Raw genomic sequence first — 25,663 nt, 5'->3', positions numbered from 1 at the left:
AACCCAAATCTCCCCGTTGCCGTCGTCTTCTATATAACCCACCACGCTCCTGGATCAGAAACTTTCAGCGGAATCCGAATCCACTTTCAAGCCCAAATGTTTTCGACTTAGGTTTGAAGCACTGCAAACTTTCCGAAAACAGTCAAATTTCCTTTTGGCTAATACTCACAAGACCTCTCGGGACTCATTTTCTGAACCGAATCGGTAAAATCTTTGCAGCAGTTCAAGAGAAAAAAACAAGAAAAACTTCTTTCTTTGTTTTTTTTTTTTTTTTGGTTTGCAATTGGCTTCGGTGTAGCAGGCGTTTTACCGTTTTTGACCGAAGATTCGGTGCCAATCCTCCGGTTCTGGATGCGTCGCGATAGTATATTTACTTCTTCAAGGGTTTCTAAGGTCGACAGCGAAATTATTATTTTGACCTTTTGAAAAGACTTCAACAAATTTTCCCTTGAAAATCTCGCCATCTCGGGTGCCAGAGATTGTGGTTGGCGGTTGCGTTTATACTTTTGCTTTTATGTGAATCGGCCGAGCTCTGCATAGACATTATTTAGGCCAGTTCTGTGCTGCAGCGTTTTGCTTGCTGAAAGAGTGGGAGACAGGAGAAAAAATCTTTAGGCTTATAGTTCTAAAAGTGATTCGGCGTGCATTTGTACCGGTCCAGTGAGGGTTACAATCATTCTGACGGAAAATGGCGGATATTTAAGTTACAGGTACACTGCCCCTTATATTTAAATTGTCTATAGTTTTTTTTTTGAATTTTCATTTGCCTCCTGTGTTATGAAAGGCATGCTAGCTAGTCAAGGCAATTTTTTTTAATCTCATTTTTCCGCGCTAAACCAAAGCAAATCGCTCTTGACTCTTGATTTTCTAAGATTTAAATTAGATCTGTATAACAATCTGTCAGTCTTTGATGGTTTACGTACCTTTCAGAGCCAAAATATATTTACCATAACTATATATGTAAAGTCTCCTCTGACGATTAAAAAGTGTATACCGCTAAAGTGTATCCAGGTAACGGGGCCTTACCAAAAAGTGAGTCGGGAAAACGGCCTCCACAAGCATAGCCAAAAAACTATAATGCCAAAAATACCCGCAGCCAGGACTGGAATTTCACCTTCACATTACCTGTCACATCAAATTTTTACGACGGTTAAAGTTTTGCACTACCCTTTATTTTACCGGTTAAACATTTTGAACGCATTCATTTTATATGAAGAACTCTTTACTGAATGAAAGCAGCTCCATTGGCCAAAATCCTACCGGGTGATCCACTAGTCAAAGAACCTAAAACTGCAACCATTCAAAGCTCATCTATTATATCTGGCAGGAGAAACTGTAAATGATTGACTGTAAGTAGAAATTTTTAGCTACTCCTCTCTAGATCTAACCTCCCTATGGAAAGCTTCTGAAATATTGTTTCATGTTGAAAGATATTGCAGACTTCTTTCTCAGGTCCACTGTCATCATTTATTTCATATTAATATATGTCCTCTAAAAATTGATTGTTCATACCAACAATCAGACGTCAAAATGATGGTTTTATTTGATTATATCTCTTTAAGTTTAAATACAAAGTTATTTTAAACTCAAAAGAGACGCATTGCACCTGTCTAATTTTCTTCTTGTAAGCTGCTATTATAGTGGGGCACTCTTCCATCACAATCACCAAGGACTTTGCACTTGGTACTCATAACATGCTGGTGTCTTTGTGGCAGAGCGATGACTTCATTGACAACTTGTGAATATTGTTGTGAATATTTAAAATCGTGAAATAGTTTGAAATGTGATGTTGTACTTTCTCTGTTTTGCCAGCAGGTACATTTGTAACAGTCAAAGCAGCCAAAGTACTATTCTTTTATTGGAGAAATGATGCATAAAGCTTATGATTGAGTGATTCAAATATGTATTTCCCTTATCGTCATGATGCCAATGCCAAAGAGGTCTGTAATTAAGCATTAAATCCCTCATACAAAAATCCTCTATTTCTTATTTTTTATTCTTTGCCACAATGGAGAACGTTCCTTTCTCTTTGTAATCCTCTACACTTGAGGTTTTGCATTAACTCATTAAATTGAATATCAATTGTGGTTCTTATTATGAAAAATATGCCGCATTTAAAATTTTAGAGTGTCACTTGAATTAGGAGCATGTCCAATCATTCTTATTATTCTTAGTATTTAGAATTTATTTAGGGCATCCTCAATGGCAGGCTTCATACCATCTGTGAAAACTTATTTCACAAACAATAATGAAATGTTACTTGAGTTTAGGTGAATTCCCACCGGTTTTAATTTTGTATAAAATATTAGTTATGGCATGCCAATCAAGGCATTTTTGAATAGTTTATGAAATCTCAGTTCCCGCATAGCCAGATATGAAGATTCTCATTTTATAAAAATAATTATTTTTCATAATTTTCTTCGGATAACTAAATAAAGTAACTACCCCTTTTTGATATTTATATGCTAGAAATTTGTACGAGATTTTTTTCTATTCCTAGACCAGTTCTAATACATACTGATTATTCCCTCAATTCCTTATCCCAGCACACCCTCTTTATGCAAGAAACATGCTCTCTTTGTGTAAGAAGCAGCTTTCACTATATACCCAAATTTGTATTTGGGCAACTCAGTTGTGAAGGTTATATAGCATAGATAAAACTGAAATAGGTAGAAAGCCAGTTCTAACATCCCAATGTTATATATATTGCGTTGTGCTTCCATTTGCCAGGTTTCTTTTTACATCTCTTGCTTTCTTGTTCATGATATGCGCGCAAATGGGACAACAATGAACACTTGCATAAGATGACAGAAGGCGTGAAGGAGATTGTTGAATGGTGCACAGTATAGTTTATAAGTTAGTAGTTATTAATGAAAGTATAGAGAGCCTAAAATTGGAATATATCAGTCAATGGAGCAATTATTGTGGAGTAATTGTTGCAGCGATGTGTGAAGTGACCATCAAGTGATTGATTGCAGTTTGTCTCCATCAAGTGATTGATTGCAGTTTGTCTCATTAACTGAGTTACAATTAGAATATGCAATATGACATACTGCTACTTGTCATCTATTAATTCTCACCATATTAGAATGTGGGCACATAGCAATAGCTTGTTGGCAATTAATAAGTGTGGATGTGTTTAAGCCCTGGTACATGTTCACTTGTCACCTATTATTTCTCACCATATTAGAATGTGGGCAGGTGGCAATAAATTGTTGGCAGTTGAGTGAGGATATGCATTTGAGCCCTGACTCCAGTAACTCAATCAAAGTTAACTTTACTTGTGTTGAATTGTCTCTGGCATTTGTTGATGTTACATTATGTGTGTTGAGTCTGTTTGCCTCGTAACATCTATTTTGCCTGCTAAGTACAAACATAGTCCCAGTGGCATTCCATTAGAATCTACTGTCTCTATGGACAAAGTCAGACCGGTTAGTTTTTCAAAGGGTGCAAATGCCATATCTGTTGATTTATTTCATGCTACTTCATCTAAGGGAGAATCCATAACACTATTTCTTCAATTCCCTTCTATTTCTAGAGAGGATCATCGCTGAATCTCTCTCCATGCTGCACTTTTTCTCATACAAGAGCTTGCAGCATCCTTCTCTTAGTGTTTGTTCCTCTTTTGGCATCGGAGAAATTCATTCCATTTCACTCAAACACCATGTTTCTCCACTTAGGGGGATATGGCATTTATGTGATGGACTGTAAATTTAAAGTGCATGATAGCTTTGGATTAAACTTTTGCACTTGTCCATTTTAGGTAATCATGACTTCCATTCGAAGTCCTACAGCTTCATTTTCATGATAGTCTTCATCATCATGAAAAGTTAGTGGGATGTGCTTGGTTAGTTATACTTGGCAAATTGTGATTCTAACTTGTATAGGCAATGAAATGAGTTTCTGGCTGAGGGTCAGTCAAACTTTGATTTTTATTCCTTGCCATTCTATCACTGTAGCAACCACTAGTGAACTGTGCAGGCCAAAAAGAATTCCCCCCAACTATTTTGTTTTTCTCCTTTGAAGTTTTGCAACTAATTCCTAACATTGATCTCCGTAGAATTTTCTCTTGTTAATACTTTTTCTTGTTTATGAAGATGATGGCTTTAAATACTTTTTGCTTGTATATTGTCATGATGGCGTCTTTGACCTTTAAAGAATGCTTATGGCCATTGTCCTCCAATGTTTGAAGAATTAACGTCCTTTTATTTCTTGTGCTTAGTTGTCATTCTAGTTTCTCAACTTAGATTTCTTTGCCTCTACAGGCATTGTTGTTTGGAATTTATATTATCTGAATGTTCCACTTCTCGAGCTATCTGTTTGTTTGTATTAACAAACATGTAGAATTTATGTTTTTAAGTTGGTCTGTAATGAGGCACAGATTGCGTTGCCTTACATGTTTGATGGAAACTTATGCTTGCAGTCCATGCTTAACAGCTCATCAACGAACCTTCCAGATTCTACAAGCACAGGACGGCCTTTTGCAACATCATTTTCTGGTCAATCAGGGTCAACACCAGTTTTTCATCATTCTGGTGAGAATTCCAGGTTGAATATGTTTATGCAAATTTTCTTTTGGTATCATCATTATCATTGGCAGTGCAGTTAAATTTCTGATAATATTTTTAGATGTGCAAATGCAGGAATGCATAATTTGCATGGTAGCTACAACATGCCAAGCATGCCAACTGCACTGTCTTCCCGAAATTCGGGTCTGGGTGGTGTTCCATCAAGTGGGGTCCATCAACCCTCTGGAAACCTATCTAGTGGACGTTTTACATCGAACAACATTCCAGTTGCACTCTCCCAGGTATTCTCCATGCAGTACATCTTTCTACTCGCAATGGCAATTAACACTATATCTGTTGGCTAAAAAGTATTTTATTCAGCTTTTCAATCTCTTGGCTATAAAATGGACTTTTTTAAGAGGGGAAAGCTTTGGCTAATATTTGTTATGGTTGATCTGTAACGTGCAGTTATCCCATGGTGGCTTGCATGGGCACTCAGGATTGACAAATCGAGGAGGTCTTAATGTTGTAGGGACTCATACATATAGCAGTAGTATGAATGGAGTTGGCTCTGTTCCTGGGGGTTCTGCTTCTGGGACAGTTGGCAATAGAGGTGCTATTGCAGGATTGGGAGTATCTCCACTTGTAGGTAATGCTGCTCCTCGAATTTCAAGTTCTGTTGGCAATTTAGCTGGGGGTGGTGGTGCTGGTAGTAACCTTGGGAGAACTTTAAGTAGTGGTGGGGGATTAACTGCTCCTGGTTTAACATCTCGTGCAAATTTGCAACCAAATAATGGAACTGGAAATATCAATATTCAAGGGCCTGGCAGGCCAATGAGTGGTGTTCTTCAACATGGTATGCATTTTTCTCAGCCAGGATGTCTTTTAGTTCAATATGCATTGTTTACTTCTTATTCTTAGGTTCGAATAATTGTTTAATCTCTTGAAATTGAATGCGATGATATCATGTGGAAATCTTAAAGCACCAAATATTTAAACCGGTGACCTGAATGTCATGCTATAGGCAACTATATTTTTGATCCCCTCATTTTCGTTGAAATTAAATTGCAGAATGGAAAAAATGAGTGAGCAAACTTAACAGAACCAGAACCAACTATTGAACTTGTGAACAGTCCTCTAAAATATACATAAAACATGCAATATGCACACATGCATCAATGTAAATCAATACTGTTAGCCACCATAAATGTAAAGTTTGCACTTCATGGATCTGACGGACACACTTATTTTTTGACCCCATTACACACTTTGCCATTAGATGCATGCTTTTTGCATCCCTGTGGGCTAGTTCAAAGTGGGTTCTCATAGATTGTAGATGGTGACAAACCATGAGATTGATTGATTATATACTATTTGCTAGCTGTGTCATCTTGGTGATGTTGAGATTAAGGAGGACTTCTTCTTTTGTTGCTTGGGTATACTATGAAATTTGAGGAGGTTCCAATGTCTTTTTAGAGTTCCAAGAACTTGGCAGCTTTTGCGAGTACCTTTGCTAGACATCCCTTGCCTTATACATGCAAGATGTAATGTCCCCAATGGGTTAATTGCCCATGGGAGGACGGAATAGCTTATCCAACTGTGTAGGCTATAGTCTTGATAAAGGGGGAAAACATAAATTATCCAACGTTTGGGGCAACATTGGGTCGGCTGGGGCAAAAAACACAAATTGGGGAAATCTATAAATAAAGGAGAGTTGGAGTCATATCATCATCAATTTGGATTTGATATCGCTATTTTCTTGATCTGAGGCTCTGAGGGTTTACTACCCCATATTCTTGATTAGCTTCGGTGGAGGTGATCCCACCTTATGTCAGCTTTGTCTAGTTTCAGTGGAGCTGATCCCACCCTACCTAGACACCCATTTTCCTTATTCTGGCACTTATGGCCTGATATGGTAAGCTTTTCTGTTTTATCTAGAAGTTTTGGATTGTTCTGGGCAAAGGAAGATTCAATGGGCTAACCTTGCAGCGAAATACATAGAGCTGTCTCTCATCTGGCTGTGGCTAGCAATATTGTTCTGTGAAGATTTTCTGAGATGTAATTCTGGTATGAGACAGATTAGCAATTATTCTGCGACAAAGTCTGGGTTTGATTACCTTTGGAGGGGCAAAGGAGGTTGTTTGGAGCTCATAGCCACAGGGCTGCAGGGGGAAAAACTGGTTTGTTTCACTTCCAGGTGATAAGTGAGTGCCGTACGAGCCATTTCACGTGAGGAGCGGTCCACATAATAGGCAATAGGGTGAACTCCAATCGCAAGAAGAATTTCTGTAATAACGGAAAAGGTTGGGAAACTGCTGCATTGATTTGGGCAACGAACGACTAAGAGATTGATTGAGGAAGCGAGCGACTGAGGGAGGAACTCGAGCTGGTTAACTGAGAGCTAGTCCAAGTGTAACTGGGACTTGCTCCGGTTAACTAGCAAAGGGAACATGTGACATTAGTGTGAACTGAAATTTGACTAGGCCTCCTGCATGCATCGATTTCTATCTATAAAGAGAAGGATGAAGGTACAAGATCACATATCATTGTCAGTGGCAAATTGTTAGCTACAATAGCAGTGTGAATTGTAATAGATCCATTTGCTCAAAGAACAATCAATAAAATACCACAACAAAGAAAACAAGTTTTCCCTTTTGGGCTTCTTGGTTAAAACAAGCGTGTCAATTTTGTGTGCATGTGCTTTTATATCTGGTGTTATTTTTCTGCTGGTTATTGACTGTTAAGAAACTGTGTCTTGGTGAAAGTAAATTCGGTTTCAGTTTTTAGTTGCTTTGTTTTCAGTAATTCATCTAAGTATGCACAGAGTTTCAAAGAAAATTTAACATGGTATCATGGCAAAGTTCTGCATAAATACCAACACCAAAATTGTTCAGTCAGTGAAGAGTGCGAATCAGTCAGTAGGCTTTTGCTAGAGATTTGAAGAGCAGTATTTTGGATAAGCAGTGTGTCTTTTCAAGGACTAATGGCAGATCATTGTTTATAGGGAGCTTCAAATTTCTGCTCATGGAAGGAGTGGATTTCAGTGTTGTTGGAAGATAACGGGGTGCTAGAATTTGTGCAGAATCAAATAGTTCCACCTACAGATGCCCAACAATTGATCCAACATAACAAGAATGACGCCAAGGCCAGGAGAATCATTCTTGAGGGGATCAAAGACCATATTATCCCTCATCTCCATGGGAAGAAGACAACAATATGAGATGTGGAAAGCCATCTAGGATTTGTATTAGGGATCCAATGATGCTAGGAAGCTTGCCTTGAAGGACAAGCTAAGAAATATCCAAATCCGCAAGGGAGAGCCCATCATTATGTACCTTTCCAAGTTCACCTAGGTTTGGGACGAGCTAGCTAGAGTGGGTGAGACTGTAGCAGACAAAGACTTTGTGAGTCTTGCGCTATGAGGACTTCATAGATGCAGTCATTGGCAGAGAGAACCTTACCAATTGGGAAAGACTATGGTCAAATTGTGTCCAAGAAAAAATCCAGAGGGGGAAGAGAGCTAGAGTTTCAGCAAAGACGAAGGATGAGGAGAATAGAAGCAAAGTCAAGGGCAAGAAGAGCGAAGGAAAGGCTGAGTCTAGTTAGAAGGGCGAGAATAAGAAGAAAGATCTGAGCAAGATCAAATGCTTCCATTGCCACCAGTGTGGGCCACTAAGTGTCCTAAGCAGAAGGGGTCCAGTAAGGACCATGTGGTTGCATCGATTGAGGTAGATGCATTTTCTTTTTAGTTCGAGAATGACTTCTCATTGATAGCTTGCATGGCAAGCTTTGTAGGCAGCAATGTATGGTACATTGATTCTGGAGCATCCTTGCATATGATCGGGAATAAGGAATATATCAGCCAACTGAAGAAGGAGATGTAGTTTCACATTGAGGTAAGCGATGATCGCAAGTACTTGGCTAGGGGAGTAGGTATTATCAATTTTGAGAAGGGAGTATGGTAGCTCTCTCCATCTCAGGGATGTCCTCTATGTTCCAAGCCTTAAGAATTGTTGAAATTCTGATGTTTAATGCTGAAACAATTACTGATGTTAGTTAAGCAATTGTAGGTAGACATAAACCAAATGCACAAAAGAAGACAACCAAGAACAAAAATGAGACAGAGAATTTAAGTCCAATGACTAGGGAAAAACCCACATGGGGAAAACCCAACTAGATTCTTCTTCTGTTAGATATTGTTAAACAAAGATACAAATTTCAATGAGAGATCAAGAGAATGAGTAAGTTCACCCAAATTTGAACAACCTGTCGTAAGAAGATCACTGGTAGCAGTAGCAGATGCAAACATTGAATCAACCTTGGCTCATGGAGTTCTGCTCTTACTCTCCAAGTCCCTCTCTTGCACAATCTTCTTCAGGTCTCTCCAACTCTCTCTCTCTTTCTCAAGTTCGAAGCACTCAATGGGTGCTTGACCTCTAAATAAAAGACCTTGAGCATGAAACCCATGCTACAAAAATAACAATAATACATTTCTTTCATTTTACAATATACAAGAATCAAAAGTACATTTCATATTTATGAAGACCGAACCTAGTTACACATTTTTCAACAGAATCCACCTCTTCCTTGCATCAATTTGATCATGGTTATTGGTTGTTTCTTGATAGGCTCCATTGAACCTATAACTCTTTGGTTTTTAAAAATAACATCACTGCCCTCCTCCTTTGTGTCTACAATAATAATACCACCTGTGGCAACCATGTGAAATCTAGTCATTTCAATTCTTTTTTTTCCAATGAGTAGGTGCATACTTTTATTCCATCCCTTGAAATAGCAAATACATGATGGTAAACTCTCGTGTAGTTGCCCTTAAATGAATGATTGCAAAGGCTGCATAATCATTACTCTGAACCACCACTATTTTCTTCTTGTTTTGAGTGACATTCTTGACAAATTGCAACAAGGGTTTCTTCCTAAGTTACCAGTAGATGGATACGGATCCGGATCCGGATGCGGATACGGATACGGATACGGATCCGTTGGATTTTTGAAAAGCTAGGATCCAAATACGGCGAGGATACGGCAAGTACAAAAATATATAATAATATTTTTTGAAATTTTAAAAAATACATTTGATGTTTAAAATCAAAACCATTCATGAATCACAACATTAGAACTAAAATTATTAGACAATTTATGAATCTGAATATTGAAATGATGCATCTTGCCTCATACAAAGATGATAGTAGTAAAAACAAAATGAATGTTTCATCAATGATCACTTTATTAATATGATAATATAGAGTAGGTGTGTCTACAAATCATGAAATGGGTCTACATCATCATCATCTACATATTGCAACTCTACATCATGAATAGACGATCGTGTGCTAGGAATGTTAGAAGTTGTTGCAGAAGTAGGAAGTGGTTGTGTAGCATCCTCAAGTAGATTAAGGTGAGTCATGGCATTCAATGTCATGTTCAAGTCAGATATCTCAGGTTCCACATCCCACATCCTATTTGGACCCTTTTTATACTCTGAAGTAGAATGTGATAGAAGGCGAAGGTTGGAATGGACATATACAAGATCCTCAGCCTTCGCTGCTCCCAATCTGTTTCTCTTTACCGAATGGATGAAGCCATATGTACTCCAGTTCCTCTCAGCTGATGAGGAACTGGCAACCTGTGATAACAACCTCGTGGCTAGGGTTGAGAGATAAGTGCTATCTCCACCATGGAAGCCCCACCAAGTAATAGGATCCATATGCCCCCGATCATCCATGGCTATTGGATCTGAAAAGATCCCAGTGGATTGTACAAATGCTCCAAATTCCTCACGTACATCCTTTGCAATTCCAACTTCCCTATAGATTTTCCTCAAAGCTGTCTTATATCCCTGTACCACTTCAGAATCTCTGTTTGGTGCTGCTCTACCAGGTAAAGACAATATTTTGGAATGGTAATATTTGGGGTGTAGAGCATACGCCAAAAGGTGTAATGGCGTGGTCATTTTGTTCCACCTTTTTGTAACTATGTCTTTCACTTCATTGTAAAATACTTCAAAGGGGTCATGCTCACTTGCCTTGATAATTTCCCGTATTTTCTCCAACATACTATCTATGTTTTCATAGACTTCCCCCAAGCAAGGCAAATCTGTGTCAAATGCCCTAATCATGGTTAGAATTGGTTCTGTGAACTGCAAAAGGTATTGGACCTTGTCCCACCATGCATCATCAAGAATGATATACTTTATTCTTTGTCCTCTATCAGAAGTTGAAGTCCTCCATGATTCCCAAAGAGGGTCAATGACCATTGCCTGTAATGCTTGTCTGACCTCCAAAAGCCTCTTTATGACTAAAGTGTGGGAAGCAAATCGAGTTTCGACAACCTACATAAACATATTGAAAAATAGAATCTTAAATCAGACATAAAATAAATTGAACATTAAAATTGAGAACTCATAATGAATAACATTGATTAAAATTGGAGTAGCTTTAGTAGCTCCAACTTTGCAAAACTCCGATATATGGCTTGGGACATTGAGTGATTGGTGATAAACATTTGGATCTCCTTTGATGCTACATATATTTCATTGATCCACTCAATTTCACCAATCTTGGCTAGCATAAGGTTCAATGAATGCACTGCACATGGAGTCCAAAATATGTGATTGTATTGACTCTCCACAATCAGGCCCGCTGCTCTACAAACCTTTGCATTGTCTGTGATAACTTGGACAACATTTTGTGACCCCACACTTTCTATTGCATCAATAAGAATTGTGGAGATGAACGTTGCATCTTTTTCCACTCCACTACAATCAATGGCCTTCAAAAACATTGCTCCTTGGGGACAAATTGCAATAACATTAATTAAAGGGTGATTTCTTTGGTCTCTCCATCCATCAGAAACGATGGACACCCCTGTTTCTGCCCATGTATCACGGATTGATTGTAATTGTCTATCCACAAATTTTGTTTCTGATGTTAACAAAGTGGTGCGTACCTTTTCATACCTGGGGCTCTTGTATCCTTTTGGTGCTTCATTAACTGCTTTAATCATTTGTTGCCAATAAGGAGAGCGCACCAAATTGAACACTAGTCCATTCGCATAGATGCAACGAGCAACATGCTCATCTGCAACTTCTCTACCTTGGTTATTGAATGCTGCTTCAAGAGGTCTTAGAGTAGGCCTTTTATTACTTGTGAGAGCTGGTGTAGATGGCAATGAAGACTTGGTTGTAGAGGCTTGCACAGGGAGTTTTCCCTTGCTGAATTTCCTATCAGCAACATCTTGCAAAGATGCATAAAACTTAACTTTTGCAGGACTCAAACCTGTCCCAGGTTGGCCATTTGGACCATTTGGACCATTGCATACTAACACACCTGTGTTGGTTTGCCCGGTGAGATGGGCCTTCACCCTAGTGTATGAGCCATTTCGAATGCTATTGCATTCACTACATCTCCATTTGTACGAACCACCACTAGAGTTTTTGCCAAGAATTTCCACATACTGCCATAAAGGAGATCTTGGATCTTTATTGACATTTATTCCTTCACTAGATTCATGTTGTAATGGTTCCATGTTTATCACACCTGCGTTGATAACCAAATAAAATTAATAAAATTGTCATTCTCAAAACAAAATTCTAAATTGTTATTCCTAATATATTATTATATATAATATTAAATATATATGCATGTGTAGGGCAAAATAAAATTACAAAAAAAATATAAAATTCTAAATTATTATTTTATAATAAATAATTTAAAATTTAAATAAATAATTAATTTTATATATACATAATTTAAAAACTAATAAATTAATAAATATTAATAAAAAAACAACACACATATTGAAATTATTAAAATATTTTTTTAATTTTTATTTTCAACTTACAAGTTAAGGCTTTTAATAAAAATTTATAACTTACAGGTTATATTAATATAACCTATGGCCCACGGGCCTGGACTTTTAATTTTTATTTATAAAAAAATATTTTAATTTTTAGCCATATTGATATAATCTGCAACGTATAAAAAAAATATTATAATGTTTACAGGTTATGTTAATATAACTTACGGCCCACGGGCCAGGGTCGACGACTTTTAATTTTGTTTATAAAAAAATTATTTTAATTCTTAACCATATGATAACATTTAACGCATAAAAAAATATTATAATTTTTAAGTTTTTAACCATACAAATCTTACCGCCTGTTACCGCCTGCAACTCTGCGGGCCGACCCACGACGCCTGTTGCTTTGCCTGACCCACGACGCGCGCGAAGAACCGGAGACAGACGACGCGCGCGGAGCCTGCTCCTCTGCCCGACCCACGACGCGAGAACTGGAGGATGGCTCGCCTGCTCCCTCGATTCTGCTCGACCCACGCCACGAGAACTGGAGGATGGCTCGCCTGGTCCTCTGCTTGACCCACGACGCAAGAATTGGAGGATGGCTCGATTCTGTTCGACCCACGACGCTGCACAGCTCGACCCACGACACCGCACAGAAAAGCCGCACAAATGCCTGCTCTCACACGCCGCACAGATCCCTGCTCTCCCACGACGCTGCCAACGAGACTCGCCCACGCCCTTTTATAGAATTCCTTGCAGCTAAACTAGGAGTGAAACTAGAAGTTAAACGATAATAAAATTTCAATTAACTGAGTTGGATCAACTGTTAACTGAAGATCCAAACCCACTTGAACTGCGACATACATTTTGTTAACTGATCGTACGGATCCCACCGTATCCGTATCCGTACCAGTTTCGGATTCGGGGATCCGAGGTTTCACCGCTTGCCCCCCGCGGATCCGGTAACGTAGGTTTCTTCACATTAATGGCATTGGAAATTGAATTTTGAGTGGACCTAGGCATTGTATTTGGAGTTACTCTTATTTCAGATTGATGATATGCAGAAGAGTCGTCCATTTGAAATATTGGGTGATTTCATCCATTAATTTTTAGAAAATTTATTTTTCAAAGGAAATAACAAATGCCCCTAGTAGTGAAACAAAGAAGGGCCAAAAATTGTGTTGATGTTTGTAGCCTGGATAGATACTCCTTCAGAAGCCTAAGTGTCTAGGCATGCAGAAATGGCCCAAGATTTGTTGAAAAAAATGGTACCAAGGTAGTATTTCCTAGGCATTTATCCTTTTGGCCCAGGAAGATACATTAATAACCTTTTTGTCATGTGAGATTATGAGTTATATTAATGTCACGGGATAAAGTCACTTGTATCGGTATATGTGCTAGGTATCTTTTTTAATAAAGTCACTTTATGTTTTGAATATGACTTTAGGGAGAAAAAGTAAAAAGTTCCTTTTAATATTAAAATGATTTTATGAAAGAAAAAGTGCACATGGTACAAAACATTAAAAGTGATTAGGAGTTTGGGACCACATGTGAGAATGGGTCAAGAGAGGAAAATGATCTCCACCCTTGATCTAATGAGTTGAGATTTAATCTCAACCATTAGATCTCTAGGGTTAGGTTTCTTTTCATTTAGAGAAGACAAAAGGGAAAAGGCAAAGGATTTTTATCTTTGTTCTCATGTGTGCTATTGAGGAGAGCGAAGGAGGAGCTTGAGTAAGCAAGGACTTTGAGAGGAGGACGAATTTGGTTAAGGGAGAAAAATATACAACAAGGAACAAGAGAGTAGCTACAAGAGCTTGGAGGTCGAGTTTAAGTACAGAGGAGAACTCGAATTTGCATATAGTTTGAGGGCTATTTCAAGTTTGGTCGAGTTGTATCTTTGCTAAAGTCAGCGTACAAACAATTTGAATCTCCCCATGTTCTGTCTACACGTAGTCCTATACACAGTGAACGAGATTTTTGGTTCTATTGCAGAGGGTGAACCAACTCGTATTTAAGGGAGGAGATACTTGGAATCTAGCTTGTATTTCAAGGAGGAGACTTGGAATATCTGTGTGAATATTCTGCTGTAGAAACTTGAGTTTTTAGAGGCAGAATGTGTGTCTTTTGGTTTGAAATTTATGTGTAAAATTATTAGTCATTGAGCGCGAACTTCTTGTGTAGGAGGAGCTGTCATATGTGTGCAATTTCTGGTTCAAAAGAGTTGAACTTGGGACAAAGTTATTAGTTCAGATATTGAGCTGAAAGGGTCTTCAAAGACACTCTTTAGGGAAGAGATAAGTATAAGAACTGTGGTTGTATTAATGACTGTAAAATATTTCTAGAGAAGCAAATAAATCCTCCTTTCATTGGTTTTTCCCTTATGGGTTTTTCTAGGGTCATTAGACCAAAATCCTTGTGTAAAAATTGTATGTGCTTGCATTTAATTCGTATATCAGCCGTGAAATGGTCTAAAGAGTAGAGTAGTCTTATGTATCAAGTTGAATGCAAAACTAACAATTATATCATTCATATGTCATGTTGGGGTTTAGGCATTAAACCTATGCAAAAACTTGAAACTGGGAAGGGCTACAACATAACAAAATTTTTGAACATGGTATCAAAGCATGGGAAGCTCCAAATCTGAGAAAGGAAGCTTCAAATTTGAGGAAAACCTTTAGCTGATAAGAACCAACAAGCTACATGCTGCTACAAGTTAGTAAACAATGAACCGAAACCACTGTCAGATACCCAGAGATTGGTTATTTGAGGAGGAGGCATATTTTGGGTTTACAGATTGAGATTTTTGTGTTGGTTGTGATGGTCATGGTGACTAGTATAAGGGTGGAGGACAGATTGGCAAGGGAAGAAAACTTTGGCCCTTGGAAGGAGAGGATGATGCTTTTGTTTGAGGAGTTGGAGGTATTGGACATTGTGGAGAATGTCGTGAAACTTTCTACAAATCCTGCTTAGTTGAGTGAGTTCAACAATAAGAATTTAAAAGTAAAGAGAATCATTCTTGATGCCATTAGAGACCACCTATTCCCTCATGTGACCAAGAAGAAGTTTGTCCACAATATGTGGGAGTCCTTAGTCACATTACACCAGAGTTCCAATGAGAACAAGAAGATGGTGTTAAGGTAGGAGCTAAGAAACACCAAGATGACCAAGACTGACAATGTGACCTCATACCTAACCAAGATCACACAGGTGAGAGCTGAGTTGGCTGCAATGGGAGAGGCTATCCCTGATGACTAGTTGGTTAGGATTGCACTAGATGGTTTCACCCAACAGTGGGATGGATTCATACATGGCATTGTTGCAAGACAAAATTTTCTAGACTTGAGGAGGATGTGGGATGATTTCATCCAGGAGGAGACTAGAAGTGCCAAGAGTGGCAGCCAGAGTGGTGAGGTAGATGAGGAGGAGAATGTCATCGTTGCAGGTAAGGGCAAGAAGAAGAAGGGGTCGACGAGTGGGGCCAAGCAACAGAAGGGAGAAGAGGAGTCTGAGAAGGAGTCGGTTGTGATTGTATGGAGTGAAAACTTGTTTAAGGCCGCACGAATCTGTACAGTGGTACGAACAATGTAGGGTCACACATTATTTATTTTATTTTTTTGTTGTTTGTCGCTTGTAAAGAATTAAAAAAAAAGGGAAAAAGTGGGTGGTCAACACCCTTTTTGGCTTGCTAGATTCATGGACCAACAATGATGACAACATTTGGGTTATCAAAAGGCCGACAACAACACTAGGGCCACACAACAACCAAGCGCTAGGGATTGGTTGCAAGGGATGAGCAAATGGTTGGTTGAGATGATAAGTGATGTGAAGGCGACATCGTGGTGGTAGGAGAGGTAAAGATGTGGTGGATGATGGGTGTAAGGTTTCGCAAGCGAGTGGGTCATGACTGGCAGCCTGGGGTGAGTAGTCGAGTGGTAGAGGTCGAATGGAAGCATAGAGACACACTAGTTGTATGACGGCATGGACTTTGTTTTCTTAAGTAAGTTGATGCTATATCTGCTTTAGTCTATGTTCTTCACTAGCTATTGTAGCGGAAATGCACTTTATGTCCTGCTATTGTTAGTGACATGGTCATCATGGAGGCAATGTTAGTCAAACACTAGCATTGAGGTGCAACAATAATATTTGTGATGATGCAAAATTTGTGGTTTATTTCATTGAACAAGTATATGAAATGATTAAATTGGTATACTGTCTTCTTGGAGGACCCATTATGTGAGGCCAACGATGAGTTGGGGTGATTTTAAGGTTATGCAAGTGAGCAATATATGCAAATCCTCATTTGCAAGCTGCAGTGGTGATAGTGCAACAACAATACAAGCATATCTCTTGGATGGTGTGTTGTGTTCTTGCATTAAAAAATGAAATGGAGATCATCTACAAAATGGATAGGGTTTCCTATTTAATTAAAGATGGACTAAAAATCCAGATGTTTGTATGCAACCATTATCAATAACATGCTATTTACTAGAAGTTTGCTATGGTTTGCTTAAGTTAGGTGATGATAACAACAATGTAAAATGAAAAAGGTTAAAATAGGAGGGTTTATCCGATTAAGGAAAACTTGTACAATGTAAAAGAGAAGAAAAGTAATGTAGAATAAAGTTGGCTAGGTTTAGTCCAAGTCACTCGAAGAGAGCCCTGTACATTGTATAAGAGAAGAAAAGTAACACATAATAAAGTAGACTAGTCTTAGATTGAGTCACTAGAAGAGTTCATAGTGCCATTGATTGTACCAAAGTACCTAATGGTGAATTGAATGATGTTGGGAAAGTGTTCTAGGCTATAAGAGGAGGTAGCCAATGTTATCGGAACAGGAGTGGTCATTGAATTGGTAGACCCCCCAGACTGAGAATCAGTCAAACCGGACTGGAACAGGTAAAAAAACTGGATCAAAAAAACGGTCAACCAAAAACACACAATATTCAAATTTTAAAGAAAAACATATATATTCATGACATCCATATGAATCCAAACCATCTACACACAAATAAGAAAAATTTCTCATTTATATAGCATGTAAGGGTGCACATAACCAAAGTAACACTGAATACAATCCATTTCTAAATGGAAAATACATCAACAAATAGCCCTAGGTGGCCTCTAGCATCCAAAAAATATCAATGCTACAACAAATACCTACATATCATCAAAATCTTTGTCTATATTGGGATCTTTGTCATCAATATCACCCTCTAAGCGTTAAAATAAGATAGAAAATGCTTAGCATGTCAATTCAAGATTTTGTTTGAGTGATGGGTACATTTCTAGTAGAAACATGATAGCGGAGTTCAACAATCAATGCCACTAACTTCAAGGTACATAGAGGGATTGGTACTATTGATTAAATGCTAGTTCCACACCCTCGTACGTTATAAAATCCAGTGCAAACATTCCAATCCCCCCAACCTGAAATCCTAAACAGTTGTTAAGGCTGCTGGATTTTGAGTGGGTTCTAAAATTCTGCTTTCTCCATATGATCGGAACCACTCTCAAACATCCTAGCTCCTTAGTCAATTCATGGTAACGTTAAAAATTTAAGTAAAACAACGTGCTTTTAGAATTTAACATCACCATGAATTGCATAGCAATAGTAGGGCCATAGGCTTGAATATTAGGCATTATTAGGGCAATATGGTCAAATACTAGGCTTACCCAATGACAAGTCATTACTTAAAAAATTCTCGTTTAAAGTGTTCTTGATAGAATTGTACAATCTGGTTCAATGAAAAAAGGCCGGTTCGGTACTGAACCAGCCAAAAACGGTCTGGTTCACTGGTCCAAACCGGTTTTTCCCTCCAACTGATTGGACTGGTCAGTTTTGACCAGTTCGGTCCAGTTCTGTTGAGAAGGGGTTGTAAGGAACCATTCACGAAAGTTATCCTACAATCTGAGGCCTAGAATGGCAGATATGAATATCAGAACACAATATATCTGTATGTGGGCACATTGAACAAGTTGAGCATTCCTATGCATATGATTTCTTAAGCTTTGCATTCTAAATGATATGATATCGGAGAGACAAGGAATCAACATCCTTCCCCCTGATAGAAAAGTCATGATCGTATTGATGATTGCAGTGAAGAATATTTATGCTACATGAGAGAAGGCATTCACAATTTGGAGTCAACTTGCCGTATTTTCATGTGGGCAATATGAGTTTGGCACAATTTAGGCTTTCTAAAATAGGTTTTCATTCACAATTTGGAGTCAACTTGCCGTATTTTCATGTGGGCAACCTAAGTTTGGCACAATCTAGGCTTTCTAAAATAGGTTTGTATATAGGGATCTGATAGATTGTTGGGCACTTCATGGTAGACATGCCACAGCTCTACAAACATTTGCTTTATTGATACTTCTCAGATGTGAACAGTTCTTTCTCCCCATAAAGGAAATGGAGTACTTAATGTTTTATTCATTACTTGAAGAGAAGCCACATGGGAGAATGCAGAAGCTGGATTGACATTCAGAATCCTTACAAGTTCCTTATCAAAAGATTGAGGTCCAGGAAATGTGTGACAGATGATTCTTTTTCCCCAGTAATAACTTAGGTGGGCCCACCAGAAGGAGCCTCATGCCCAGCTGACTCAACCATGAAGCCTGACCATGATGGACCCAAGGAGAATTGAACCCGTGCCTCATGACAGAGGGTCAAAGACTTGGCGGGGGGGGGGGGGGGGGGGGGCTTCAACCATTTGGGCTACCCATCAGGGCTGTGTGACAGATGATCCTAAATGCATGAATGAAGAAAACTGATTTTTTTGTTAAGCTGCCTATAATTACAAGCACCGCAGATGAGCTTTGAGTACTTGGTGAGTATTTTGAACCAGAATCTAAATATGCAAGAGACATTGGCACATTGACGATGGAACTTTGACTAACGATGGAACTTTGACTCAGCTTACAATAATCAATTTTATCATGTCGAATGTTACACTGCTGCACCCATACACATCCAAGGAGAATTGAACCCATGCCTCAAGACAGAGGGTCAAAGACATGGCAGCGGGGGCTTCAACCATTTGGGCTACCCATCAGGGCTGTCTGACAGATGATCCTAAATGCATGGATGAAGAAAACTGATTTTTCTGTGACCTGCCTATAATTACAAGCACTGCAGATGAGCTTGGAGTACTTGGTGAGTATTTTGAACCAGAATCTAAATATGCAAGAGACACTGGCACATTGATGATGGAACTTTGACTCAGCTTACAATAATCAATTTTATCATGTCGAATGTTACACTGCTGTACCCATACAAACCCAAATTTCAAAAATGCCATCCCTGAACCTTGCAGGCTTGCACTTAAACTCAGCCCTTCACCAGCACCCCTGAAATCTTTCAACCTTGGTTCTGGCTTGGGTTAAATTTTCGTGAGTTTGTATGAGTATAGTTTCCTTTGATATACACAGCTTGTCTCTAGCTGTAACATGTCCACATTGGAATTGAACTTGCTTTCTGTCTAAAATGGCAACTTCTTGTAGCTGGTCCATCCTTGAGATGATTCTCTGTGAATGTACATGTAGTGAAACAATTGTATGTTCGGTTAGGTGATCATAAGCTAAATGAACAAACACGTAAAACTTTTCCCCTTTTCTTATATGAATCACCAGTTATCAAGGTTTTAATATTAGGTTTTTTATTCTGGTGTTGTATATAACAGGAGTCATACTAGTGATTTCTGAATGAAATCTGGTGGAACTTGTCTTTGTTTGATGAAATTGGATATATCAGATCCATAAATTGCATAATATGGGTGCAGTGGGGGTTTGCGAAACTGCTTAATCCATATGTGAATGATCAGAATCTGTAATTTCAGGCAATTAGATGGTGAATTTCAGCAAAGATTGGATTGCTGGATTCCAGTGAGCAAATCAGAAGAGGGGTGAATCGTTGCCCTGTTATTGTATTCTGTATTTTGTTCGCTGAAGTTGACTGTTTAACTAGGTGTAGTGAGGGAAGTGGTAGTATTAGACTTAAAAGTGGAATATACAGGGAAATCCTTCGTCCACTCAAAACAGAGTGACCTATTTAGTTTCTACGAGTCCAACAGGCCTCCTAGAAGAGGAATTTGTGTCTTGGGATTAAAGACATGGCTTAATTGAATGAGTTCCAATAGCAGTTGTTAAAATTTCAACCATACTTGATCATTGATGAATGCAGGTCCTAGATACCTAAGGAGCTTGAATTGTGTCCTTAAATTCAGTTTAGCCCTTAATTTAAAAAAAAATATTCAGGGAAAAGAACTTCTAGCGGAGATGAATGTTGTAAGCATTCTGCAGTTGTCATTTCAGTTGAAAAGTCGAATGTCTCAAACATTCTGCAGCTGTAGCCTGTGACTGGGGTTAAATGCTTTGAACATTATGTTATGTTGCTTAGTCCTTTTGCTGACCATAACTCTGACAGTATTTATCTCCACGCCTTTTCCAAGATGGACTGATATTTTGATAATTCAATTAAAGGGAGTCACTAATCCATAGCTTTTAGAGTAAATGTAAACAATGGTGGCCTTAGTCAAGCCAAAATCTAGATATTTGTCTATGTGAGGTTCCTCACCCTTTCCATTTCTGCACTAGAGAATTTTTCCCTTGTATGTTTAGGGAATATCAAATCCCTCTTAAAGATACTAAAGGTTGATATGATTTGCATAATGATGGGTGGCTGAAAATATAATGTAAGAGTTTGGTGATGACTAGTTTATAACTTTATTCTAAACATTCTATGACTGAGAGATCCTCTTGACCTGTACATATGTGCAGCATCACCACAGATGATCTCTTTGCTAGGAAATACCTATTCATCTTCTGGGGGAACAATGGTTCACGGGCAGGCACAAATGGTAAATGGCCAGCTCTCTAGTGATGGGGGTTCAAATGATAGTGCTCCATTTGACATGAACGACTTCCCCCAGTTGACTGCTCGTCAAAATTCCAGTGGAGGGCCTCAGGGACAACTAGGTATGCTTGGTTGAAATTTCAAATTTTTGTGCATGTTCCTTTAAAAGGCTCATTTGGTGAAATTCTATACAACACAGGAAAAAATTGACTTGGTTTTAAGGTATAGTTGTTTCCCGTTGATGATCAAGTGACCAAAGTATTTGTGTTATGATACTCTGCAGCCTCCCTAAGAAAGCAAGGTGTTGGTGTTAATTCTGTTGTTCAACAAAGCCAAGAGTTCAGTATCCAGAATGAAGATTTCCCAGCATTACCTGGGTTTAAAGGTATGCTTCGGCAGCTTTCTATTTTTCATTTGAGTGCATTCTTATGGCCATTCTGTAATGTGCTTATAATTATTTGGTTTTCTTGTAGCTTGTGTCCAGCTTACAAAATCTTTGGATTTATGTCCGTTGTTTCTTTTATTTTATTTTTTTGGTGTTTTAAAACCTGTAATAAGTTAATGTCTTTTTTTTTTGTTTTTTTGTTAATTTAAATTTCACCTTCTTATAGTTTAGCAATATCTACAGTTGAATAAAATGAGTCATTTCTAGTGTATGGTTTTTAATTGAGTGCATGGACGTCAAAAATCAATAACCTCTGTTACCTGAAAACTGTGGGCGTAGCTTTTTTTTTCAAAGGAAAACATTGTGGGAAAACCCAAGGGATGCTTCCCCACATTCATGGATTGCTCTAGTAAACCTGTTAGTAGGCTAGTGTGCCTTGCCTGGGGGAATTTGAACCAGGGACTGCTGGCATGGAACCAGCCAAATTCTCAACAACATTGGCGATAGCCAGTTGAGCTAGCTGCTTGGGCTGAGTTTTCTCAAAATCGACAGTAGCATCTATTTACTAATTTTTATTTATTACTTCAGACAAACTAGCTTGCCATGAGAATCCCTGAATATTAGAATGAAAAGAGCGGTTTACCAATTAAGAACTATAAATTATAATCCTTTCATATTGAAAACGTCACATTCTTATATATGTTCTTGATTTGCAATTGGTCAAATTTGGTGGGTATTGGAAACAATATGTTTGTAATGTCACACATAATGTAAAGCATGCTAATGATGCCTATCAGTAATTTAGTTTTCAATATTGAGTATTAAGGGTGATATCCCATAATGAAACTGTTAATTGTGTTTTGCATTCCAGGAATTTACTGAACTTTTTCAGCTAATTTTACATTTTCCTGCGAACCACTTTCTGGTCTTCAAATTGATTGCAGGAGGAAATGCTGAATTTACAATGGATTTACATCAGAAAGAGCAACAACATGAAAATGCCATAGCAATGATGCAGCCATCTCATTTTCCTGTAAGTATGAGACTGTTGAAAATTCACTTTGCTTTGCACTGATTTATACGAGTTTAGTGATTTTCTTGAATGCACTCTGTAAATGGTGGATATGTAGACTATCTTTTATGCAATGATAAAGATGCATAGTTTCAATAGAAATCTATGGCATGGTTCTTAAGACATTCTCTTTTTCTAGATGTCAAGATCTGCTGGATTCGCATTGGGCAGTTCATACACTTCTCATCGTCAGCAACAACAGCAGCAGCAACAAGGTCCGTCTGGTCTATCAACCAGTAATGCAGTAGCCACTTTTTCATCTGGCAACACTGCTGATCTTCTCCATTTACATGGTTCTGATCTATTCCCATCTTCTCATGGTGTTTCTGCTTCATACCACTCTCAGGTAGTGTTTTTGCAAAGATTCTGGGAAAAATATTTTCATGCTATTTTTTTGGACTACAGATTTAGTAAATACTGCTACTTCAGCATTAAGTAGCATTTTGTATGATAAGATTCAAGCGTTTATGGACTACCTAACATTGAAAGTTCTCAGGCTGTTCCTGGTTTGCGGTCTGCTGGGCTTAATAATACAGCAACTAGCTTGGGTTCATATGATCAGCTCATTCAGCAGTATCAACATCATCAAAATCAGTCACAATTTCGGTTACAGCAGATGGTAGGTGTTGGTCAGTCCGCCAGAGATCAAGGTATTAAGTCTATGCAAGGGATTCAGGCTCCTATTGACAAGTTTGGATTACTAGGTTTGCTTGGCGTTATCAAGATGAGTGACCCTGATCTAACAACATTAGCTCTGGGGATAGATCTGACAACTTTAGGATTAAATTTAAATTCAAGAGAAAACCTATACAAGACATTTGGTTCTCCCTGGTCTGATGCACCTGCAAAAGGTGATCCTGAATACACGTTACCACAATGTTATGTTCAACCTGCTGCCCCTAGATTACAGGTGAGTTGAACTTAATCATAAAGAGATACAAGTTCCTATGCTATCTTTTCCTTTTTGAGAATTTTCAATTTAATACTGTACAATTTAATGGATGCAGCAAGGCTATTTTTCAAAATTTCAAGAAGAGACACTTTTTTATATATTTTACAGGTGCTCCAGCATTCTCTTCTTTGATGTTTTTAATATTTTAGATGTGATCACAATATAATAGTTTAAGCTGTAATGTCACGTAGCGTGCAAAAGACTTGTGTAGAAGATATAGTTTGGAACATTTTCATTTTCTCATTTACATAAGATTATTGATTAGACTTTGTAATCTTTGCAGTATGCCTAATGATGAGGCTCAACTATATGCTGCAAATGAATTGTAAGTTTCTTTTTATTCACTTTTTTGAGACACTTGAATATTGCATTGAAGGGCATAAGTTAAAATACCATGTAGCTTGAGACGTCCTAGTGTTTGGTATATATTAAAGGTACTTGTTTAAATGCAGGTATAATAGAGGCTGGTTTTATCATAGAGAACATCGGTTGTGGTTTATACGAGATGTAGAGCCACTTGTCAAGACAAATACATACGAGCGAGGTTCTTATCTTTATTTTGATCCAGTTACGTGGGAGAAGGATCGGAAGGTTGTTAAAACATCTCCACTATCAGGCTTGTGGTCAACAATGCCTACACTGCCTTATTTTGATTAGTTGAAGTTGATAGCACCTTTTGATTTTAAGTTTTATTCCAATATTTAAGTCTGTTTGAAAATCTGATCACGTTGCAGGACAACTTTTTGGTATACTACGAAAAGTTGGAGAATAGGCCTCATTTGCCTCAGCATTAGCAAAACCTGCGGCATTGTCCAAGACTGGAGATTCTCAAATTTTTACATTGTAATGTTCAATGTCCTGCCGAAGTAATATTTTGTTTTTCATTCATTTTTTTGTACAATGGAGAAAGATTAATGCTTTATTTTCTTGAGATAGAGCATGATAAACTAGTTGCCAGTTAAAGTTTCCCCCACCTCCCTCCCCTTTTCTCTCTCTCTCTCTCTCTCGTGTAAGATGCTGATAAATCTTAGCATCAGTTGCAATTTGCAAAATAGCGAGGAGTATATGGTGCTTTCTGAAGGATATTTCAGCAGTTAATGAATTCTTCTCAGTCTGTGTTTATCATGTATGGTTGAATACTGCAGGTCTATATCTAAGGCTTACCATATTTTCACTTCAAATCGTATTTGACTAAGCAGAGTTACTTTCTTCCTTGGATATAGAAAATTTCAGTCCAAGGCAGCCGAATTCTTTTGAAAATATAACTCAAATAATGATATTTCCTGATTCCTTTAATCAGGTGTCAACTACGAAAGTTGTAGTTTGACATCACCATGACATGTCTTCCGAAAAGTAGTAGTTGGTTAAAATATGGGATTCTGCTCGAAGATTTATTCTTGCTTGGGTTTCTGGTGGGCAGAACAAGCATCATATCAAAATTAGCCCATCAGCTTTTGTTGCGAATTAAGCCTGTTTTGAGTAAATCAAAATGTACCAGGGCGTTCTTACTATGAATACGAGTGCAAGGTAATTCGTTTGGGAGAGCTTCATCAATGGTAACTGTTCAATATTTGATGACTGTTCAATATTCCTCCAATTGTAACATTTTTATTCACGATTATTTCAATACTTTCTAATTGCTGATACTTACTTGAGGGATAATTGTATCGTAACATGTGCTTAATATCAGCCAGAGTCTATGGTGTCAATGTAGTTCGAGTGTCAGGGCTTTTGCAACTCCTGATACAGTAATATAGCTATTCATTGATTATCTTACTTCTGATGTCTATTTGCACTATGCACGTACAATTCACAATAATAAATCTGAATTAGGTGGTATGGGGTTTATATTGGTCATTGTTCAGTGTTGAATAACTCAATTAATTACACAAGGCAAACTTACTGTCATGTTATGCTGCTTTTGAGCCGGCTAAACGGGTATTTTACAAACTGGTTATCATATCTTTTTTAGATGCAATTTTTTATTGGTCAAGAAATTTATTCGGTAGTTTTCAAACGCGACCTGGACAAATATTGGACGGAAGGAAAATGACCGTTTCTAATAAACTCT

The 25,663-nt window shown here is 38.0% G+C and overlaps 1 protein-coding gene and 1 non-coding gene across 3 annotated transcripts; one reads left to right on the top strand and one right to left on the bottom strand.

The window, feature by feature from the left end:
* Nucleotides 1-25,302, top strand: LOC149192357 (putative NOT transcription complex subunit VIP2). Of its 2 annotated transcripts, XM_089404562.1 has the most exons (15): nucleotides 1-710; nucleotides 1,816-1,940; nucleotides 4,424-4,535; nucleotides 4,644-4,810; nucleotides 4,977-5,364; nucleotides 21,108-21,305; nucleotides 21,467-21,568; nucleotides 22,513-22,601; nucleotides 22,780-22,986; nucleotides 23,137-23,550; nucleotides 23,648-23,700; nucleotides 23,876-23,917; nucleotides 24,045-24,183; nucleotides 24,327-24,435; nucleotides 24,738-25,302. In XM_089404562.1, exons 2-14 carry the CDS (start codon nucleotides 1,902-1,904, stop codon nucleotides 24,384-24,386), a joined length of 2,010 nt encoding a protein of 669 aa, XP_089260688.1. In that variant the 5' UTR covers nucleotides 1-710; nucleotides 1,816-1,901; the 3' UTR covers nucleotides 24,387-24,435; nucleotides 24,738-25,302. The 2 variants fall into 2 exon arrangements, with proteins under 2 accessions (XP_089260688.1, XP_089260687.1); XM_089404561.1 differs by lacking the exon at nucleotides 24,738-25,302 and having other exon boundaries at nucleotides 2-710; nucleotides 24,327-24,673.
* On the bottom strand, nucleotides 4,452-4,535 carry LOC149192358 (small nucleolar RNA snoR35). The gene has a single exon (XR_016255264.1). It is a non-coding gene; the product is annotated as a small nucleolar RNA snoR35 (small nucleolar RNA).
* Nucleotides 25,303-25,663: the final 361 nt, after the last annotated feature.

Source organism: Pinus tabuliformis, chromosome 2_2 (assembly GCF_031772625.1).
Source record: "Pinus tabuliformis cultivar Carrire ecotype Pingquan chromosome 2_2, CPIR1, whole genome shotgun sequence".
Taxonomy (NCBI): Eukaryota; Viridiplantae; Streptophyta; class Pinopsida; order Pinales; family Pinaceae; genus Pinus; species Pinus tabuliformis.
Note: the sequence above shows the minus strand (reverse complement) of the source record. Positions and strands in the feature narration are given on the sequence as shown.